This window comes from Myripristis murdjan, chromosome 7, assembly GCF_902150065.1.
Source record: "Myripristis murdjan chromosome 7, fMyrMur1.1, whole genome shotgun sequence".
In the NCBI taxonomy this organism is placed as follows: Eukaryota; Metazoa; Chordata; class Actinopteri; order Holocentriformes; family Holocentridae; genus Myripristis; species Myripristis murdjan.
In genome coordinates, this window is record NC_043986.1 from 25,282,187 (window position 1) to 25,302,254 (window position 20,068).

Sequence of the window (20,068 nt, forward strand, 5' to 3'; positions counted from 1 at the left end):
AGCCCCAGAGCACAGAGTGCCAGGTGCTCATGATCTGTCTCTAAAGGTCAGCTGAGGTCCAACAAGGTGAACGCTCACTGGTCATTACTGGCCTTGTGCGGGAAGCATATGGGAGTAAAACCAGAAGGCTGTGACAAATGCAGTCATCACAACCTCACCATCTGAAAGAGACATGACTCATATCTGTTTGGTGATCATGATCACAAACAAGATCATGTTCCCACTGACACTGCCTCTCTTGTGTAGAAGTAATAGTGATTGCTGAAGCGAGATGTTTGCTTGTTGTGGCAGTTTGAGTTTCCTGTGCATGACTGGTTTGGTGGGTTAACACAGAAGAGGTTTCAGTTTGAGTGAATAGATCATCTGATGTTAAATGAAACTTATCAATGCCTGTAAGATGGATAATACACAGATATAATGTACAGTGGTAAGGACCCTTCAGAATGACAGGACTAAAGATACCCAATATTCCTTAAAAGCCTAAATGTTAAAGGAGGAACAGAAATATAAATAGTTGTGATCATTTCAAATTGTGTGGACAATTCTGTTGTATTTTAACACTCTGTACGGTTTATATGTATGCAAATAAAGACATTTATGTCTGACGGTGCCAAGGTTCAGGTCTTGTTCATGCTGGCTCAATGGAGAGGCTCCGATACTCTGAAATGGAACAAACTCTTTATGTTATTATTATTATTATTGTTGTTGTTGTTGTTACTACTACTACTACTACTACTACTAATAATAATAATAATAATAATAATAGTAATAAAACAATAATAATAATAATAATAATAATAATAATAATGGTCTTTATTCCCACAGTCCTTAAAAAGTGTGTTTTGATACAGAGTATACCACTATCAACACAATTAAATCTGAAATGTATGCTGATTAGCACATACGCTTAGAGTTGGACAAAATTACAAAAAATGAGAAAAACTACAAAATTACAAGAAAGGATTGGTGACAGTTTATTGTTCACAGAGAAACCATAAGAGACAATTATGAGAGAATTACTGCAAAAAAATGAGTGGGTGGTGCAACTGATGTATTGGGTTTCACAGAGGCTGACCTTAAATATGAATAAGGCTAAACATCAGTTTCCTTCACATGCTGTGGTGAGTTTGCACCAATGGAACATGTCTGTGGCTGATCAATGTCCGCATGACAAAACCGTCGAGCTCTCTGGAGCAGCTGTCTGAGCTGAAGGAGAGTATTTTCATTTCCATGGAGGTAAACCAAGGGGTTGAGGGCACTGTTCAGACACACAAGGCCACGGCTAATCTGACGAGCAACATAGACTTCATTAAACCATTCACGGCACTGGCCCTGCTTCGATAAAACTCTTGATTTGAGGTTGAGGTTCTTGAATGTGTGATAGGGGATGTAACAAACAGAGAGAAGTATGATCAAAATGAGCAATAACTTCAAACTTCTTTGTTTTTGTACCTTGTCAATTCTCTGGATGGTGCACAGAACTACAGCCAAGTGTCCATAGCAGCCCAGAGTGATGAGGAATGGGATGCAGAATCCGGTGACGGTCCATCCAAGGCTGTACGTTAGATAATCCTCAACGTAGAGATCAGAGGTGGTATCAAAACATTTGTCAGTTTTGTTTTCAGACGATTTGGCGAAGAACATGTCTGGTAGACTCTGAATGCTCACCAAGACCCAAACAATCACTGTGGTGACCACAGAGTGGGTGACAGATATCCTTCCCATCACTCTGATTGGGTGAACAATGGCCAGGTACCTGTACACACTTATACAGGTGAGGAATCCAATGCTGCCATATAAATTCAGGTTGAAGAAGAATCTTGTAATCTTGCAGAACACAGCTCCAAAGATCCATTTGCTTTTCAAAAAATGGTACACAACAAGAAATGGGAGCATGAGCAGATACAAAATATCTGCAAGTCCGAGGTTGAGAACAAAAACATTGATGATCTTAAGTTTGTTCCAGTTCTGGAGCAAGGACTTCAGTCCCCAGGCATTAGCTATCAGGCCAATGATGAACACTGAGATGTAAACAGCAGGCAGGAGCTGTCGAGCAAAGTCAAAGTTAATTTTTTCGCAGGAGACATTCATCATTCTGTCTTCTGGACCACAGGACATCAAAACCTTCAGCTCCCAGTGGATGAGTTCCTCTGTTTTGACCGGTGTATAAAAAGATTTCTTTGAAGAAAGTTTTGCTTCCACATGCTATTCATATGTCTCATTACACCAACATATCATCCTTAAAATCAGTTGATGGGGTTCGCCCAGGAAATGACAAATGATCACAGTGTCTGCTAACTTTGATGATTCATAAGATTTTTGTGTATTCTTGCACCTAGTTCCTGTTATTTATCCAAAAACACAAACTCAGCTTAACATAATTTAGCTCCACACACTCACCCTTTCACTGTTCCCTTTCCCTGTATATGTCGCAGTCACAGATTTTACTTCCTCATGACATCCTAAGTCCAAGGTTTCTCTCTAATTTCTAATTTGAGGAGAGAGTATTACCAAGTTCACAAACACTGACTGAGCTGTCTTAGTGCTTTAAGCTGAGCACAATACATATCCCTCCCCTTTAAGGCCTGGTAATGCCACAGTGAAGCAATATCTCAGGGTTGAATGTATCGTTTCGCATTCTCAGTGGTAGATCAAATTTTTCATTTTTTTCAGCAAACAAACAAAAGTGCATCATACTGAGCAACGCTGCATGTTAAGGTGTTTCATTTCAAAGCAATTTCAGAGAGACAGGTTGTCCCCCAGTTTGCACCTCATGCCACTGACTGCATGGAATCAGATTTGTGCCAAAAGAATCAAACAAAACTTCTTCAGTATCAAGCAAAAACACAAATTTGAGAGAGTGAGAAAAAAAACACTGAAGCAAAAAAAAAAAAAAAAAAAAAAATGTCATCTCAATAGCAAACTTTCAACTTTTCACCCCACTGGCTACTGAGTTTTTGATTGACAGCTCAGTGTCCTGGACGCTGCTCAGTGCAGCAAGCGCAAGTTTCTCTGTTGGTGGACTGGACAAGCTAAACAGTGGCACTGGACCTTCACCATCGATCTTCACTGCATTCCTAAGAGATTAATAAAGTGTTCCATGTATAAAAGTTCAAATTCCCATGCAACTCTAAAAACATTAATTTAACACTCCAAAAATGTTAAATTAATTGGACTTTTGCTCTCTTTCCCCCTTGAAATTCAAATAACATCTAACATTATATTTTTAATTACACAAGCTGCTGGGTCAAAGCTCATTTTGATCAAAATGCCTTCTGTGACAGAATTAGCATTTTAGGATCATCTAATCTGTTTTATGGACATTAAGGTTACTTTGTGATGACATGGCAATGTATGTGCTTGCATTAACTGTCACTCAAAAACTCAGCAGCCAATGGGGACACACCCCTGAAAAAAACCCGCCCACAAGAGACATTTGTGCCAGAATTGCAAACAAAAATTCAGGCAGCACAAAGGAGAGAGCTGGCAGCAAAACCACAGAGCACAGAGGAAAGGCAAAAGTCTGATCAGAGAGGAAGAAGCAGGGGGAGCTATAAAATAAAGGATGTACTTTCAAAAACATAAAAGGACAAATAATTTGCTTGAATACACAAATAATTTGTTTTGCAAATTATATATAAATAATTTGTTTACTTTTGAGATGACATTTTTTTGCTTCAGTGTTTTTTTTTCTCTCCCAAATTTGTGTTTTTGCTGGATACTGAGGACGTTTTGTTTGATCTTTTTTTGCACAAATCAGATTCCACAGATGTTGCCTTCCAATTTTCCAATTAACTGAAAGTTATGAACAAATTTGCATGAAATTTTCCAGAAAGGCTGGTTATTGGGCAAGGACAAAACTAGTTCACTCTTCACTGATTGGTTAAAGGGAGCTGGAGCCGATCAGTGTAACTGGCCACAGCCCCATAGTGGTAGCAGAGGTATGTGCTTTTCTGAGTGTTTCCTAGTTTCACATTGAGATAATGCATGGACTTGCATATCCTGGTTATGATCGGGTTTTTGAAGTATCTCATTTTTGTCTTTGTGCATGTAAACATCATATCCTGATTTCAGAAGCCTTTATCCTGCTATGCAGAAACCCAGTTATTTTAGCTGGAGTGCTCTGAAATAAACTGGGCTACTGTTGCATGTATACATCTTATTCCGGTGTGTAATTACTGCCAACTACCTGTGCAGGCACAGCAGCAGTCACAGCATGACACTCATCAAAGTGGAGGTTTAATATTGTAACTTGCCATGTAACCACCAAGACTTGCAGTCCTCAGGCAACCTGGGCATTTTAGTCCCAGCTACAAGTCAACCAGGTGCCTCCCCCCCAAGCCCGCTGTAAACCAAAATGGTCCCATTTCCAACAGCCGCAGTCAAATTCATTTATGGTTAACAGTTAAAGAGGAATATCAGACTGATGATTTCAAAATTGCCGGTTTGTGTTGTAAACATCACAGGCGCCTGTGCATGCAAGATTTGTATTAGCTAATGTGTTATATCTAACACCGTCTGTCTGACAGCTCTGATGTGTGGGTTTGCAGTGGCATTTGGGTTTCACCTATTCTATAAATATCCAGTGAGGTGTGGAAAAAGGAAAATGAAGACACTAATAACTTTTTGTGATACTAGAAGAATTCTGAAAGCAGATGTGATATATTAGACTATGTATGAATGGAAAAAATCACTCGGTGTCAAAGGGAATACTGTAAATGTAAATAATATAAGGTTTTTGCTGTTTTGTGGGGGATTTAAACCATTTAATTTTGTAATATTGTTGCAGAATATAGCAAGAGATGTGAAATAGTCATGGGCAGTTGTTACAGCTTGTGAAGCTCTTATAACCTTGCACCCTGTTTAGGTGTGTATGATGTCTGCTAACAGTCCTACACCTCTATCTCAATTCCAGCACATGCATTTTGTTAGTGCTCAATGTGCCTGATATTCTCTCCACAAAACCGTCTGAAAGATCACAGTGACACAGTGCACACATGTGCTTTCACACATTGTAACACAGTGTAATAAATGTATTATTGCTGCAAAAGGCAATGTGTCATTGTTACTGATATACTGTACATTACTAAGTCATAGGGAATAGAAGATGGGGGAGTTAAGAAAGTGAATGCAAACCATGCTCAGTCTCATTCGCAAGCTGTGGTAAGTTTACTTCAATAGAACTTGACTGTGGCTGATCAACGTCCGCATGACAACACCGCCGAGCTCTCTGGAGCAGCTGTCTGAGCTGAAGGAGAGTATTTTCCTTTCCATGGAGGTAAACCAAGGGGTTGATGGCACTGTTCAGACACACAAGGCCACGACTTATCTGATAAGCAATGTAGACTTCATTAGACCATTCACGGCACTGGCCCTGCTTCAATAAAACTCTTGATTTGAGGTTGAGGTTCTTGAAAGTGTGATAGGGGATGTAACAAACAGAGAGAAGTATGATCAAAATGAGCAACAACTTCAAACTTCTTTGTTTTTGTACCTTGTCAATTCTCTGGATGGTGCACAGAACTACAGCCAAGTGTCCATAGCAGCCCAGAGTGATGAGGAATGGAATGCAGAATCCGGTGACGGTCCATCCAAGGCTATACTTCATGTAATCCTCAACGTAGAGCTGGGAGGTGGTATCAAAACATTTGTCAGTTTTGTTTTCATACGATTTGGCAAAGAACATGTCTGGTAGACTCTGAATGCTCACCAAGACCCAAACAATCACTGTGGTGACCACAGAGTGGGTGACAGATATTCTTCCGATCACTCTGATTGGGTGAACAATGGCCAGGTACCTGTACACACTTATACAGGTGAGGAATCCAATGCTGCCATATAAATTCAGGTTGAAGAAGAATCTTGTAATCTTGCAGAACACAGCTCCAAAGATCCATTTGCTTTTCAAAAAATAGTACACAACAAGAAATGGGAGCATGAGCAGATACAAAATATCTGCAAGTCCAAGGTTGAGAACAAAAACATTGATGATCTTAAGTTTGTTCCAGTTCTGGAGCAAGGACTTCAGTCCCCAGGCATTAGCTATCAGGCCAGTGATGAACACTGAGATGTAAACAGCAGGCAGGAGCTGTCGAGCAAAGTCAAAGTTAATTTTTTCGCAGGAGACATTCATCATTCTGTCTTCTGGACAGCAGGACATCAAAACCTTCAGTTCCCAGTGGATGAGTTCCTCTGTTTTGACCGGTGTATAAAATGATTTCTTTGAAGAAAGTTTTTGCTTCCACATGCTATTCATATGTCTCATTACACCAACATATCATCCTTAAAATCAGTTGATGGGGTTCGCCCAGGAAATGACAAATGATCACAGTGTCTGCTAACTTTGATGATTCATGAGATTTTTGTGTATTCTTGCACCTAGTTCCTGTTATTTATCCAAAAACACAAACTCAGCTTAACATAATTTAGCTCCACACACTCACCCTTTCACTGTTCCCTTTCCCTGTATATGTCGCAGTCACAGATTTTACTTCCTCATGACATCCTAAGTCCAAGGTTTCTCTCTAATTTCTAATTTGAGGAGAGAGTATTACCAAGTTCACAAACACTGACTGAGCTGTCTTAGTGCTTTAAGCTGAGCACAATACATATCCCTCCCCTTTAAGGCCTGGTAATGCCACAGTGAAGCAATATCTCAGGGTTGAATGTATCGTTTCGCATTCTCAGTGGTAGATCAAATTTTTCATTTTTTTCAGCAAACAAACAAAAGTGCATCATACTGAGCAACGCTGCATGTTAAGGTGTTTCATTTCAAAGCAATTTCAGAGAGACAGGTTGTCCCCCAGTTTGCACCTCATGCCACTGACTGCATGGAATCAGATTTGTGCCAAAAGAATCAAACAAAACTTCTTCAGTATCAAGCAAAAACACAAATTTGAGAGAGTGAGAAAAAAAACACTGAAGCAAAAAAAAAAAAAAAAAAAAAAATGTCATCTCAATAGCAAACTTTCAACTTTTCACCCCACTGGCTACTGAGTTTTTGATTGACAGCTCAGTGTCCTGGACGCTGCTCAGTGCAGCAAGCGCAAGTTTCTCTGTTGGTGGACTGGACAAGCTAAACAGTGGCACTGGACCTTCACCATCGATCTTCACTGCATTCCTAAGAGATTAATAAAGTGTTCCATGTATAAAAGTTCAAATTCCCATGCAACTCTAAAAACATTAATTTAACACTCCAAAAATGTTAAATTAATTGGACTTTTGCTCTCTTTCCCCCTTGAAATTCAAATAACATCTAACATTATATTTTTAATTACACAAGCTGCTGGGTCAAAGCTCATTTTGATCAAAATGCCTTCTGTGACAGAATTAGCATTTTAGGATCATCTAATCTGTTTTATGGACATTAAGGTTACTTTGTGATGACATGGCAATGTATGTGCTTGCATTAACTGTCACTCAAAAACTCAGCAGCCAATGGGGACACACCCCTGAAAAAAACCCGCCCACAAGAGACATTTGTGCCAGAATTGCAAACAAAAATTCAGGCAGCACAAAGGAGAGAGCTGGCAGCAAAACCACAGAGCACAGAGGAAAGGCAAAAGTCTGATCAGAGAGGAAGAAGCAGGGGGAGCTATAAAATAAAGGATGTACTTTCAAAAACATAAAAGGACAAATAATTTGCTTGAATACACAAATAATTTGTTTTGCAAATTATATATAAATAATTTGTTTACTTTTGAGATGACATTTTTTTGCTTCAGTGTTTTTTTTTCTCTCCCAAATTTGTGTTTTTGCTGGATACTGAGGACGTTTTGTTTGATCTTTTTTTGCACAAATCAGATTCCACAGATGTTGCCTTCCAATTTTCCAATTAACTGAAAGTTATGAACAAATTTGCATGAAATTTTCCAGAAAGGCTGGTTATTGGGCAAGGACAAAACTAGTTCACTCTTCACTGATTGGTTAAAGGGAGCTGGAGCCGATCAGTGTAACTGGCCACAGCCCCATAGTGGTAGCAGAGGTATGTGCTTTTCTGAGTGTTTCCTAGTTTCACATTGAGATAATGCATGGACTTGCATATCCTGGTTATGATCGGGTTTTTGAAGTATCTCATTTTTGTCTTTGTGCATGTAAACATCATATCCTGATTTCAGAAGCCTTTATCCTGCTATGCAGAAACCCAGTTATTTTAGCTGGAGTGCTCTGAAATAAACTGGGCTACTGTTGCATGTATACATCTTATTCCGGTGTGTAATTACTGCCAACTACCTGTGCAGGCACAGCAGCAGTCACAGCATGACACTCATCAAAGTGGAGGTTTAATATTGTAACTTGCCATGTAACCACCAAGACTTGCAGTCCTCAGGCAACCTGGGCATTTTAGTCCCAGCTACAAGTCAACCAGGTGCCTCCCCCCCAAGCCCGCTGTAAACCAAAATGGTCCCATTTCCAACAGCCGCAGTCAAATTCATTTATGGTTAACAGTTAAAGAGGAATATCAGACTGATGATTTCAAAATTGCCGGTTTGTGTTGTAAACATCACAGGCGCCTGTGCATGCAAGATTTGTATTAGCTAATGTGTTATATCTAACACCGTCTGTCTGACAGCTCTGATGTGTGGGTTTGCAGTGGCATTTGGGTTTCACCTATTCTATAAATATCCAGTGAGGTGTGGAAAAAGGAAAATGAAGACACTAATAACTTTTTGTGATACTAGAAGAATTCTGAAAGCAGATGTGATATATTAGACTATGTATGAATGGAAAAAATCACTCGGTGTCAAAGGGAATACTGTAAATGTAAATAATATAAGGTTTTTGCTGTTTTGTGGGGGATTTAAACCATTTAATTTTGTAATATTGTTGCAGAATATAGCAAGAGATGTGAAATAGTCATGGGCAGTTGTTACAGCTTGTGAAGCTCTTATAACCTTGCACCCTGTTTAGGTGTGTATGATGTCTGCTAACAGTCCTACACCTCTATCTCAATTCCAGCACATGCATTTTGTTAGTGCTCAATGTGCCTGATATTCTCTCCACAAAACCGTCTGAAAGATCACAGTGACACAGTGCACACATGTGCTTTCACACATTGTAACACAGTGTAATAAATGTATTATTGCTGCAAAAGGCAATGTGTCATTGTTACTGATATACTGTACATTACTAAGTCATAGGGAATAGAAGATGGGGGAGTTAAGAAAGTGAATGCAAACCATGCTCAGTCTCATTCGCAAGCTGTGGTAAGTTTACTTCAATAGAACTTGACTGTGGCTGATCAACGTCCGCATGACAACACCGCCGAGCTCTCTGGAGCAGCTGTCTGAGCTGAAGGAGAGTATTTTCCTTTCCATGGAGGTAAACCAAGGGGTTGATGGCACTGTTCAGACACACAAGGCCACGACTTATCTGATAAGCAATGTAGACTTCATTAGACCATTCACGGCACTGGCCCTGCTTCAATAAAACTCTTGATTTGAGGTTGAGGTTCTTGAAAGTGTGATAGGGGATGTAACAAACAGAGAGAAGTATGATCAAAATGAGCAACAACTTCAAACTTCTTTGTTTTTGTACCTTGTCAATTCTCTGGATGGTGCACAGAACTACAGCCAAGTGTCCATAGCAGCCCAGAGTGATGAGGAATGGAATGCAGAATCCGGTGACGGTCCATCCAAGGCTATACTTCATGTAATCCTCAACGTAGAGCTGGGAGGTGGTATCAAAACATTTGTCAGTTTTGTTTTCATACGATTTGGCAAAGAACATGTCTGGTAGACTCTGAATGCTCACCAAGACCCAAACAATCACTGTGGTGACCACAGAGTGGGTGACAGATATTCTTCCGATCACTCTGATTGGGTGAACAATGGCCAGGTACCTGTACACACTTATACAGGTGAGGAATCCAATGCTGCCATATAAATTCAGGTTGAAGAAGAATCTTGTAATCTTGCAGAACACAGCTCCAAAGATCCATTTGCTTTTCAAAAAATAGTACACAACAAGAAATGGGAGCATGAGCAGATACAAAATATCTGCAAGTCCAAGGTTGAGAACAAAAACATTGATGATCTTAAGTTTGTTCCAGTTCTGGAGCAAGGACTTCAGTCCCCAGGCATTAGCTATCAGGCCAGTGATGAACACTGAGATGTAAACAGCAGGCAGGAGCTGTCGAGCAAAGTCAAAGTTAATTTTTTCGCAGGAGACATTCATCATTCTGTCTTCTGGACAGCAGGACATCAAAACCTTCAGTTCCCAGTGGATGAGTTCCTCTGTTTTGACCGGTGTATAAAATGATTTCTTTGAAGAAAGTTTTTGCTTCCACATGCTATTCATATGTCTCATTACACCAACATATCATCCTTAAAATCAGTTGATGGGGTTCGCCCAGGAAATGACAAATGATCACAGTGTCTGCTAACTTTGATGATTCATGAGATTTTTGTGTATTCTTGCACCTAGTTCCTGTTATTTATCCAAAAACACAAACTCAGCTTAACATAATTTAGCTCCACACACTCACCCTTTCAATGTTCCCTTTCCCTGTATATGTCGCAGTCACAGATTTTACTTCCTCATGACATCCTAAGTCCAAGGTTTCTCTCTAATTTCTAATTTGAGGAGAGAGTATTACCAAGTTCACAAACACTGACTGAGCTGTCTTAGTGCTTTAAGCTGAGCACGATACATATCCCTCCCCTTTAAGGCCTGGTAATGCCACAGTGAAGCAATATCTCAGGGTTGAATGTATCGTTTCGCATTCTCAGTGGTAGATCAAATTTTTCATTTTTTTCAGCAAACAAACAAAAGTGCATCATACTGAGCAACGCTGCATGTTAAGGTGTTTCATTTCAAAGCAATTTCAGAGAGACAGGTTGTCCCCCAGTTTGCACCTCATGCCACTGACTGCATGGAATCAGATTTGTGCCAAAAGAATCAAACAAAACTTCTTCAGTATCAAGCAAAAACACAAATTTGAGAGAGTGAGAAAAAAAAAACACTGAAGCAAAAAAAAAAAAAAAAAAAATGTCATCTCAATAGCAAACTTTCAACTTTTCACCCCACTGGCTACTGAGTTTTTGATTGACAGCTCAGTGTCCTGGACGCTGCTCAGTGCAGCAAGCGCAAGTTTCTCTGTTGGTGGACTGGACAAGCTAAACAGTGGCACTGGACCTTCACCATCGATCTTCACTGCATTCCTAAGAGATTAATAAAGTGTTCCATGTATAAAAGTTCAAATTCCCTTGCAACTCTAAAAACATTAATTTAACACTCCAAAAATGTTAAATTAATTGGACTTTTGCTCTCTTTCCCCCTTGAAATTCAAATAACATCTAACATTATATTTTTAATTACACAAGCTGTTGGGTCAAAGCTCATTTTGATCAAAATGCCTTCTGTGACAGAATTAGCATTTTAGGATCATCTAATCTTTTTTATGGACATTAAGGTTACTTTGTGGTGACATGGCAATGTATGTGCTTGCATTAACTGTCACTCAAAAACTCAGCAGCCAATGGGGACACACCCCTGAAAAAACCCGCCCACACGAGACGTTTGTGCCAGAATTGCAAACAAAAATGCAGGCAGCACAAAGGAGAGAGCTGGCAGCGAAACCACAGAGCACACAGGGAAGGCAAAAGTCTGATCAGAGAGGAAGAAGCAGGGGGAGCTATAAAATAAAGGATGTACTTTCAAAAACATAAAAGGACAAATAATTTGCTTGAATACACAAATAATTTGTTTTGCAAATTATATATAAATAATGTGTTTACTTTTGAGATGACATTTTTTTGCTTCAGTGTTTTTTTTTCTCTCCCAAATTTGTGTTTTTGCTGGATACTGAGGACGTTTTGTTTGATCTTTTTTTTGCACAAATCAGATTCCACAGATGTTGCCTTCCAATTTTCCAATTAACTGAAAGTTATGAACAAATTTGCATGAAATTTTCCAGAAAGGCTGGTTATTGGGCAAGGACAAAACTAGTTCACTCTTCACTGATTGGTTAAAGGGAGCTGGAGCCGATCAGTGTAACTGGCCACAGCCCCATAGTGGTAGCAGAGGTATGTGCTTTTCTGAGTGTTTCCTAGTTTCACATTGAGATAATGCATGGACTTGCATATCCTGGTTATGATCGGGTTTTTGAAGTATCTCATTTTTGACTTTGTGCATGTAAACATCATATCCTGATTTCAGAAGCCTTTATCCTGCTATGCAGAAACCCAGTTATTTTAGCTGGACTGCTCTGAAATAAATTGGGCTACTGTTGCATGTATACATCTTATCCTGGTGTGTAATTACTGCCAACTACCTGTGCAGGCACAGCAGCAGTCACAGCATGACACTCATCAAAGTGGAGGTTTAATATTGTAACTTGCTGTGAAACCACCAAGACTTTCACGCGGTCTGTAGACTTACCAGAAGCAGTCCTCGGGCAACCTGGGCATTTTAGTCCCAGCTACAAGTCAACCAGGTGCCGCCCCCCCAAGCCCGCTGTAAACCAAAATGGTCTCATTTCCAACAGCCGCAGTCAAATTCATTATGGTTAACAGTTAAAGAGGAATATCAGATTAATGATTTCAAAATTGCCGGTTTGTGTTGTAAACATCACAGGCGCCTGTGCATGCAAGATTTGTATTAACTAATGTGTTATATCTAACACCGTCTGTCTGACAGCTCTGATGTGTGGGTTTGCAGTGGCATTTGGGTTTCACCTATTCTATAAATACCCAGTGAGGTGTGGAAAAAGGAAAATGAAGACACTAATAACTTTTTGTGATACTAGAAGAATTCTGAAAGCAGATGTGATATATTAGACTATGGATGAATGGGAAAATCACTCGGTGTCAAAGGGAATACTGTAAGCGTAAATAATACAAGGTTTTTGCTATTTTTGTGGGGGATTTAAACCATTTAATTTTGTAATATTGTTGCAGAATATAGCAAGAGATGTGAAATAGCCATGGGCAGTTGTTACAGCTTGTGAAGCTCTTATAACCTTGCAACCTGTTTAGTTGTGTATGATGTCTGCTAACAGTCCTCTATCTCACTTCCAGTTGGTGAGCCAATACACCACACAAACCAACACAGCACATACATTTTGTTACTGCTCAGTGTGCCTGATATTATTCTCTCCACAAAACCTTCTGAAAGATCACAGTGACACAGTGGAAAGAATTGTGGTTTAAGAGCATTTGCTTTCACACAGTGTCGTAAATGTATTATTGCTGCAAAAGGCAATGCGTCATTGTTACTGATATACTGTACATTACTAAGTCATAGGGAATAGAAGATGGGGGAGTTAAGAAAGTGAATGCAAACCATGCTCAGTCTCATTCGCAAGCTGTGGTAAGTTTACTTCAGTGGAACTTGACTGTGGCTGATCAACGTCCGCATGACAAAACCGTCGAGCTCTCTGGAGCAGCTGTCGGAGCTGAAGGAGAGTATTTTCATTTCCATGGAGGTAAACCAAGGGGTTGAGGGCACTGTTCAGACATGCAAGGCCACGACTTATCTGATAAGCAATGTAGACTTCATTAGACCATTCACGGCACTGGCCCTGCTTCAATAAAACTCTTGATTTGAGATTGAGGTTCTTGAAAGTGTGATAGGGGATGTAACAAACAGAGAGAAGTATGATCAAAATGAGCAACAACTTCAAACTTCTTTGTTTTTGTACCTTGTCAATTCTCTGGATGGTGCACAGAACTACAGCCAAGTGTCCATAGCAGCCCAGAGTGATGAGGAATGGGATGCAGAACCCGGTGACAGTCCATCCAAGGCTGTACGTCAGATAATCTTCAACGTAGAACTTAGAGGTGGTATCAAAACATTTGTCAGTTTTGTTTTCAGATGATTTGGCGAAGAACATGTCTGGTAGACTCTGAATGCTCACCAAGACCCAAACAATCACTGTGGTGACCACAGAGTGGGTGACAGATATCCTTCCCATCACTCTGATTGGGTGAACAATGGCCAGGTACCTGTACACACTTATACAGGTGAGGAATCCAATGCTGCCATATAAATTCAGGTTGAAGAAGAATCTTGTAATCTTGCAGAACACAGCTCCAAAAATCCATTTCCTTTGCAAAAAACAATACACAACCAGAAAAGGTAGTGTAACCAAATATAAAATATCTGCAAGTCCGAGGTTGAGAACAAAAACATTGATGATCTTAAGTTTGTTCCAGTTCTGGTGCAATGACTTCAGTCCCCAGGCATTAGCTATCAGGCCAATGATAAACACTGAGATGTAAACAGCAGGCAGGAATCTGTTCATAAAGGTAAAGTTAATCGGTTCACAAGGGTTACTCTTCATTCTGCCCTCTGAAAAACAGAAAATATAAACCTTCAGCTTGCAGTAGATATGCTGGCGTTTTGCGTGGTCAAAGAGGTGATGCTTCTTTTAATTTACAAACCTCATTTCGTAATACAGTAATACAGCATTACAGATGACTGTTTTCACTCCATAAATAAAGCTAATAAATTTGATACTGTTTTTACTTACACTGATATATCACTTGATCTGTTGCGATGAGGAGCTGTGCAAAGGAAATGACAATCGATAAGTGCTGAGGAAGTTACTTGAAAGTTTTGTAAGACACAATTTCTTCACACTGAAAATAGTTGAGGTAAAGCTGTCCTCAGGAGAAAGATAGCCTGGTTAACTGAAGCCACTTAAAAAAGTCATTTTAACCACTTGGTAAACATGATCAAAAACTGACCAAATATACAAAAATATACAAAATTATTATATAATATTCTAACATGGATATATAAAGCTAATATACTGTTTTTTCTGCAATTATGCTGTTCCTAGTGTGTTTATGTTTACAGGGAATGCAGGCTATGTGATCCCAGCTTTTGTATGTGTGTGAGTTTTCTGTTGTCTGTTGAGCTGCATGGACATAGTGTTGAGTCCCTCTTCTATCTGTGCCTGGGAGACACTTAAGACAGCCTGGATTGGTCGATTCAATGCCAAGCATTACTATCACATCATATAATGTATATGGGGAGATATCCCACCAACAAGAATATGACATAGTGGGTGACATAGAGTGCTGAAACAGGCCTAAACTGTTAAATGAACAGCAGTCAATGCAACCTTTTTGGAAAATAAGCTTTCTAAATTATAATTGTTTTATTTTATTTATTTTTGTTTTCACTGGTAAAAATGGCCAGACAGTGGTTAGAAGAATATGCTTTCCTGTGTATGCTTTTTTCCCCTCTGGTTTTGCAAGCAGTCAATACCACATGGCGTCCTTCAACATCTGCAAAAAACTGCTGCTGATGTTCTACCAGTCTGTTGTGGCGAGCGCCCTCTTCTATGCGGTGGTGTGCTGGGGAGGCAGCATCAAGAAGAGGGACGCCTCACAACTGGACAAACCGGTGAGGAAAGCGGGCACTGGAGAGCCTGACATCCGTGGCAGAGCAACGGGCGCTGAGCAGGCTCCTGTCAATCATGGACAATCCACTGCATCCACTGCACAGCACCATCACCAAGCAGAAGAGCAGCTTCAGTGACAGGCTGCTGTCACTGTCCTGCTCCACCGACAGACTGAGGAAATCATTCCTCCCCCACGCCATGCGGCTTTTTAACTCCACCCGGAGGAAATAACTCTTACTGTATGCACATTCTCCCTTCTACTCAGCACCTTAACTACTGCCCCTGCTAACCCCGCCTTAAATCCCAGTACCGGGCGTCGGGTTCTGTCACTTGGTCTCATGGTTTCACACTAACCCTGAACCTCCGTCGGAGCGTGTCGTTCCTCAGGTTTAGGTTATTTCTGCTGTTTAAACTGTTCATATTTCTATTTTTTATATATTCCTCGCTTATAGTGTATATTGCTTGCTGCTATTTATCATCTGTTTATACTGTGAATTTTTTTTTTTTTATCATCTATTTATCATCTGGGTGCTATTTATCATCTGTTTATACTGTAAATTTGCACATTGCCCTCATCTATGCACATTGTATACATCGATGCACACTGGTTTTTTGGGGGTTTTTGCACATTGTTTTTTGCACATTGGGTACTTAGATCTTTAGATCCCGAGTGTCATCTTTTATTCTTTATTTTTGTTTTACTTAATCTTGTACTCTGTGGATACCGCTGAAAACTGTGAATTTCCTTCGGGATGAATAAAGTATCTATCTATCTATCTACATCGACTGATTGCAATGGTGGAAATCTCCTGAAATTGTCCTGATTATATAGTCATAATCAGTCCCTCCGGGATTTTGTGGACTTTAGTGGGGAATTCTTTTGCAATGAAATAATGGGAACAAATTAAAATGGCAAAAAATTTGATCTGATTTTTTTGTATAATACAGTAAAAACTTGTTCCAGTGAGAGTAAAGCAGCTCTACTCTGAATATGCTTAATAAAAATTTTATCTTGCAAGTACTTCATAAACTTAATTCCAAGATTCTTCTAACAATCTGTGTGAAGTGTTTCAGTCAGGCTTCAGGTGTTTTCATTCCACTGAAACCACACTTACAAGAGTGACAAATGATCTATTGCCATGGATACTGGTGTTACCTCTATACTTATCTTTCTCTATCTGAGTGCAGTCCATACTGTTAAAGCACCTTGAAAATTTAATTGGTATTTGTGGCCTGATGCTCTCTTGGTTGAAGTCTTTTCTCTGAGAGAGAAAGCATTGTGTCAGCTACAATAATGACCTCTCAATATTGACAATTTAACTACGGTGTTCCTCAGGGGTTGGTCCTGGGCCATCTCCTATTTTTTATCTATATTCCCTTTGGGTGGTATTATTTGCTGCTCTAACATTAGCTTCCATTGTTATGCTGATGATACTCAGATCTTCAAAGCTGTCAAACATAATAACCACTCTGCACTGGCTAACCTTGAGGTGTGTCTGTGTGCTGTTGAAGGTTGGATGTCTTTTAATTTACTGATGCTTAACACAGGCAAGACTGAAATGCTGGTCACTGGCTGCAGACATTAGCTTTGCTCCATTATTGCATTTATGTGCCATGTTCTCTCTTTGCTTTATTACAGTTTTTCTCAGTTGCTTTAGTGCATTTCTCAGATCATTATTAACATTTGCACAAGATTTCATGCATTTCACAGCACAATTAGTGCAAACTGCAAAACCTATTGGATAACCTGCAAAAGCGTGGCACTTGTTCAAAATGATTAGTTTATGTCTCAAAGGCAAGTATTTATCCCAATGAAACTGTCGGTGTCATCAAAATGACAAGTCCTTACACCATTGTGTATGAACAAGATAGTCAAATGCCTTTGTCATGTTATCATTACTCTGTAATTGTTTTCCGATACCAGAGCTTGGTGACTGAGATGAGGGCTCATAAGAGCACTACAATATTTGTGTAGCGTGGCTTTTTGAAAACTGTAGGCCTAAAGTTACACATTCTAACTAAGAGTTACATATTTCTGTATTTTGTGAAGTGATTGATTACAGTATACAAGGCACTGAATACAGTATGATTCACACTTTTATTGTGCTCTTTCAATTGCAACTTGTTTGCAGACATTGTTACAGTAGGCTATAACCAAAAAAAAGCCTTTTACAGTATTGTGCATAAACCTGGGATTCAGCTGTGAGTGGCTGAAGAACTGGCTGATCATTGGTTACAACTAATTCTTTAACTATTCCTCCTCATTAGTGAAAGTTGAGATTCACCTGAGCAAATTACTGTAGACATCTCCAGAAAAAAACATGATAGGCATGTATATAAAGATATGTATATATAGATGTCTGAAAGATTTTGACAACTAGTTCAACAACTAGTTGCATGTTGAATGACTATTCAACATGCAACCAGTATAGTGGGTTGTGATGGCATGACATAAGCAGATGATAATGTTACAAAACAACAGAGAATTGCACTGACAAAACTGCATGATGTAGAAAAGTATTTGCTCTTTGTTCAAAGCAATGAGAAATCGCTACTGTGATGTGCACAAGTGACTTAATGTTGTGGAGGTTGAATGAGAAGTTTTGAGAATTTCAATTCTGATCTGAGAAATGCACTAAAGCAACTGAGAAAAACTATAAGTCTCAGTACTTCCTTCGCATGTGTGTGTTTCTTATAATCTTGAGTCTGAATGCCTTGTATGAGTGTGACTGTGTTCGTCCCAGGTGTGCCCTACCCTACTCCTCCCTCCCAACCTTTGAGACTGTAAACAGGGCTTCTTTGCATTGGACTATTTTCTCTCTCCCCTCTCCCTAACTCCGTGATTCACAGTCTCTCTCATGCACACATGCTGTCCATCTCAAATTTCATTACACATCCAACTTTATAATTTGAATCAAGCTTTCACACCAGTTTTAAACATTGTGAGACTTCTTATTCCAAGTCTATTTTCTTTCTGTCACTCACCCAGTTTGTCACACAAGCAGACACACACGCCTCTATAGATACACTATTACACCACAAACCATTATAGTCAATCTATTCAATCTTTAATTGCTACTAAGATAATGGGTATATGCATGTATGCATACTAATTACATTACATATGCATATATACATTATATATGCATACATACAGATAGATAGATAGATAGATAGATAGATGAAATAGCAGGTGATTTGCAATGTATGAATGGTATTATCTGACTCAGAACAAAAATCCTCAGTACTTTAAGAGGTAACAGTCACAGCTTGTGAAGCTCACTGTGCATCCTGCCCCATCTCACATCCTGTTTATTTATATAACAATCACCAGCAGCCTTACACCCCTATCTCGTTTCCTGTTTCTGAACCAATGCAGCACATGCATAGTGCCCCTGTGGCCTATATTATTCTGCCCACAAAACCCTCTGAAAAATTACAGGGACACAGTACAATAGATTAAGAGCATTTGCTGTCTTTAATCCAAATTATAACACAGTGCAGTTAATGTGTCATTGTTGCAAAAAATGGTGCTTCATAGTTACTATACTTTACATTTCAAAGACACAAAGAGAAGAATATGAGAGGATTAAGAGAATTAAAGCAAAACATGTTCAGTTTCATTCACGCGGTGTGGTGAGTTTACTTCAGTGGATCTTGGATGTGGATGATCGACATCTGCATGACAAAAACGTCGAGCTCTCTGGAGTAGCTGTCTGAGCTGAAGGAGAGTATTTTCATTTCCATGGAGGTAAACCAAGGGGTTGAGGGCACTGTTCAGACATGCAAGGCCACGACTTATCTGACGAGCAACATAGACTTCATTAGACCATTCAGGGCACTGGCCCTGTACAGACAAAATCCTTGATTTGAGGTTGAGGTTCTTGAATATGTGATGGGGAATGTAACAAACAGAGAACAGAACAATCAAAATGACCAACAGCTTCAGGCTTCTCTGTTTCAGTACCTTGTCGATGGTATTTTTGCTGCATAGAATGACAAACATGTGTCCATAGCAGCCCAGAGTGATGAGGAATGGAATGCAGAATCCGATGACAGTCCATCCAAGGCTGTACGTCAGGTAATCCTCAAGGTATAGATCAGAGGTGGTTTCAAAACATTTCTCAGTTTTATTTTCAGACGATTTGGCGAAGAACAGGTCTGGTAGACTCTGAATGCTCACCAAGACCCAAACAACCACTGTGGTGACCACAGAGTGGGTGACAGTTATTCTTCCCATCACTCTCATTGGATGAACAATGGCCAGGTACCTGTACAGACTTATACAAGCAAGGAATCCAATGCTGCCATATAAATTCAGGTTGAAGAAGAATCTTGTTACCTTACAGAAAACATCTCCAAAGATCCATTTGCTTTTCCGGTAGTGGTAATCAATGAGAAATGGGATTGTTAGCAGATACAAAATATCTGCAAGTCCAAGGTTGAGAACAAATATATTAATGTTCCCCATTTTCTTCCACTTCTGGAGCAAAGACTTCAATCCCCAGGCATTGGCTGTCAGGCCAACAATGAGTACTGAGATGTAAACACCAGGCAGGAATCTCCATGCAAAGTCAAAGTAAATTTGCTCACAAGAGCCGTTCCTCATCTTGTCTTCTGAAATTCAGCAAGAAAATATCCTCTGTTACAGTGGGTGCTCTAGTATTTTGTAGAGATGCAAACCGAGCAATGAGTGCTAGAATTAAATGAGTGCCT

General features: G+C 39.6%; 4 protein-coding genes across 4 annotated transcripts; all 4 read right to left on the reverse strand.

The window, feature by feature from the left end:
• Positions 1 to 1,092: 1,092 nt before the first annotated feature.
• LOC115361428 (P2Y purinoceptor 1-like) lies at positions 1,093 to 2,495 on the reverse strand. Its single transcript, XM_030054797.1, has one exon. It carries the CDS (start codon positions 2,116 to 2,118, stop codon positions 1,093 to 1,095), a length of 1,026 nt encoding a protein of 341 aa, XP_029910657.1. The 5' UTR covers positions 2,119 to 2,495.
• A 2,440-nt stretch (positions 2,496 to 4,935) lies between these two features.
• Positions 4,936 to 6,388, reverse strand: LOC115361429 (P2Y purinoceptor 1-like). Its single transcript, XM_030054798.1, has 2 exons — positions 5,174 to 6,388; positions 4,936 to 4,968 (listed from the first exon to the last, which is right to left on the reverse strand). The coding sequence occupies exons 1-2, from the start codon at positions 6,263 to 6,265 to the stop codon at positions 4,936 to 4,938; spliced, it is 1,125 nt and encodes a 374-aa protein (XP_029910658.1). The 5' UTR covers positions 6,266 to 6,388.
• Positions 6,389 to 8,978: 2,590 nt separating this feature from the next.
• On the reverse strand, positions 8,979 to 20,068 carry LOC115361430 (P2Y purinoceptor 1-like). The gene is made up of 3 exons (XM_030054799.1): positions 19,695 to 20,068; positions 9,217 to 9,912; positions 8,979 to 9,011 (listed from the first exon to the last, which is right to left on the reverse strand). The coding sequence occupies exons 1-3, from the start codon at positions 19,959 to 19,961 to the stop codon at positions 8,979 to 8,981; spliced, it is 996 nt and encodes a 331-aa protein (XP_029910659.1). The 5' UTR covers positions 19,962 to 20,068.
• On the reverse strand, positions 13,223 to 14,510 carry LOC115362386 (P2Y purinoceptor 1-like). The gene is made up of 2 exons (XM_030056291.1): positions 14,474 to 14,510; positions 13,223 to 14,292 (listed from the first exon to the last, which is right to left on the reverse strand). The coding sequence occupies exon 2, from the start codon at positions 14,282 to 14,284 to the stop codon at positions 13,265 to 13,267; it is 1,020 nt and encodes a 339-aa protein (XP_029912151.1). The 5' UTR covers positions 14,285 to 14,292; positions 14,474 to 14,510; the 3' UTR covers positions 13,223 to 13,264.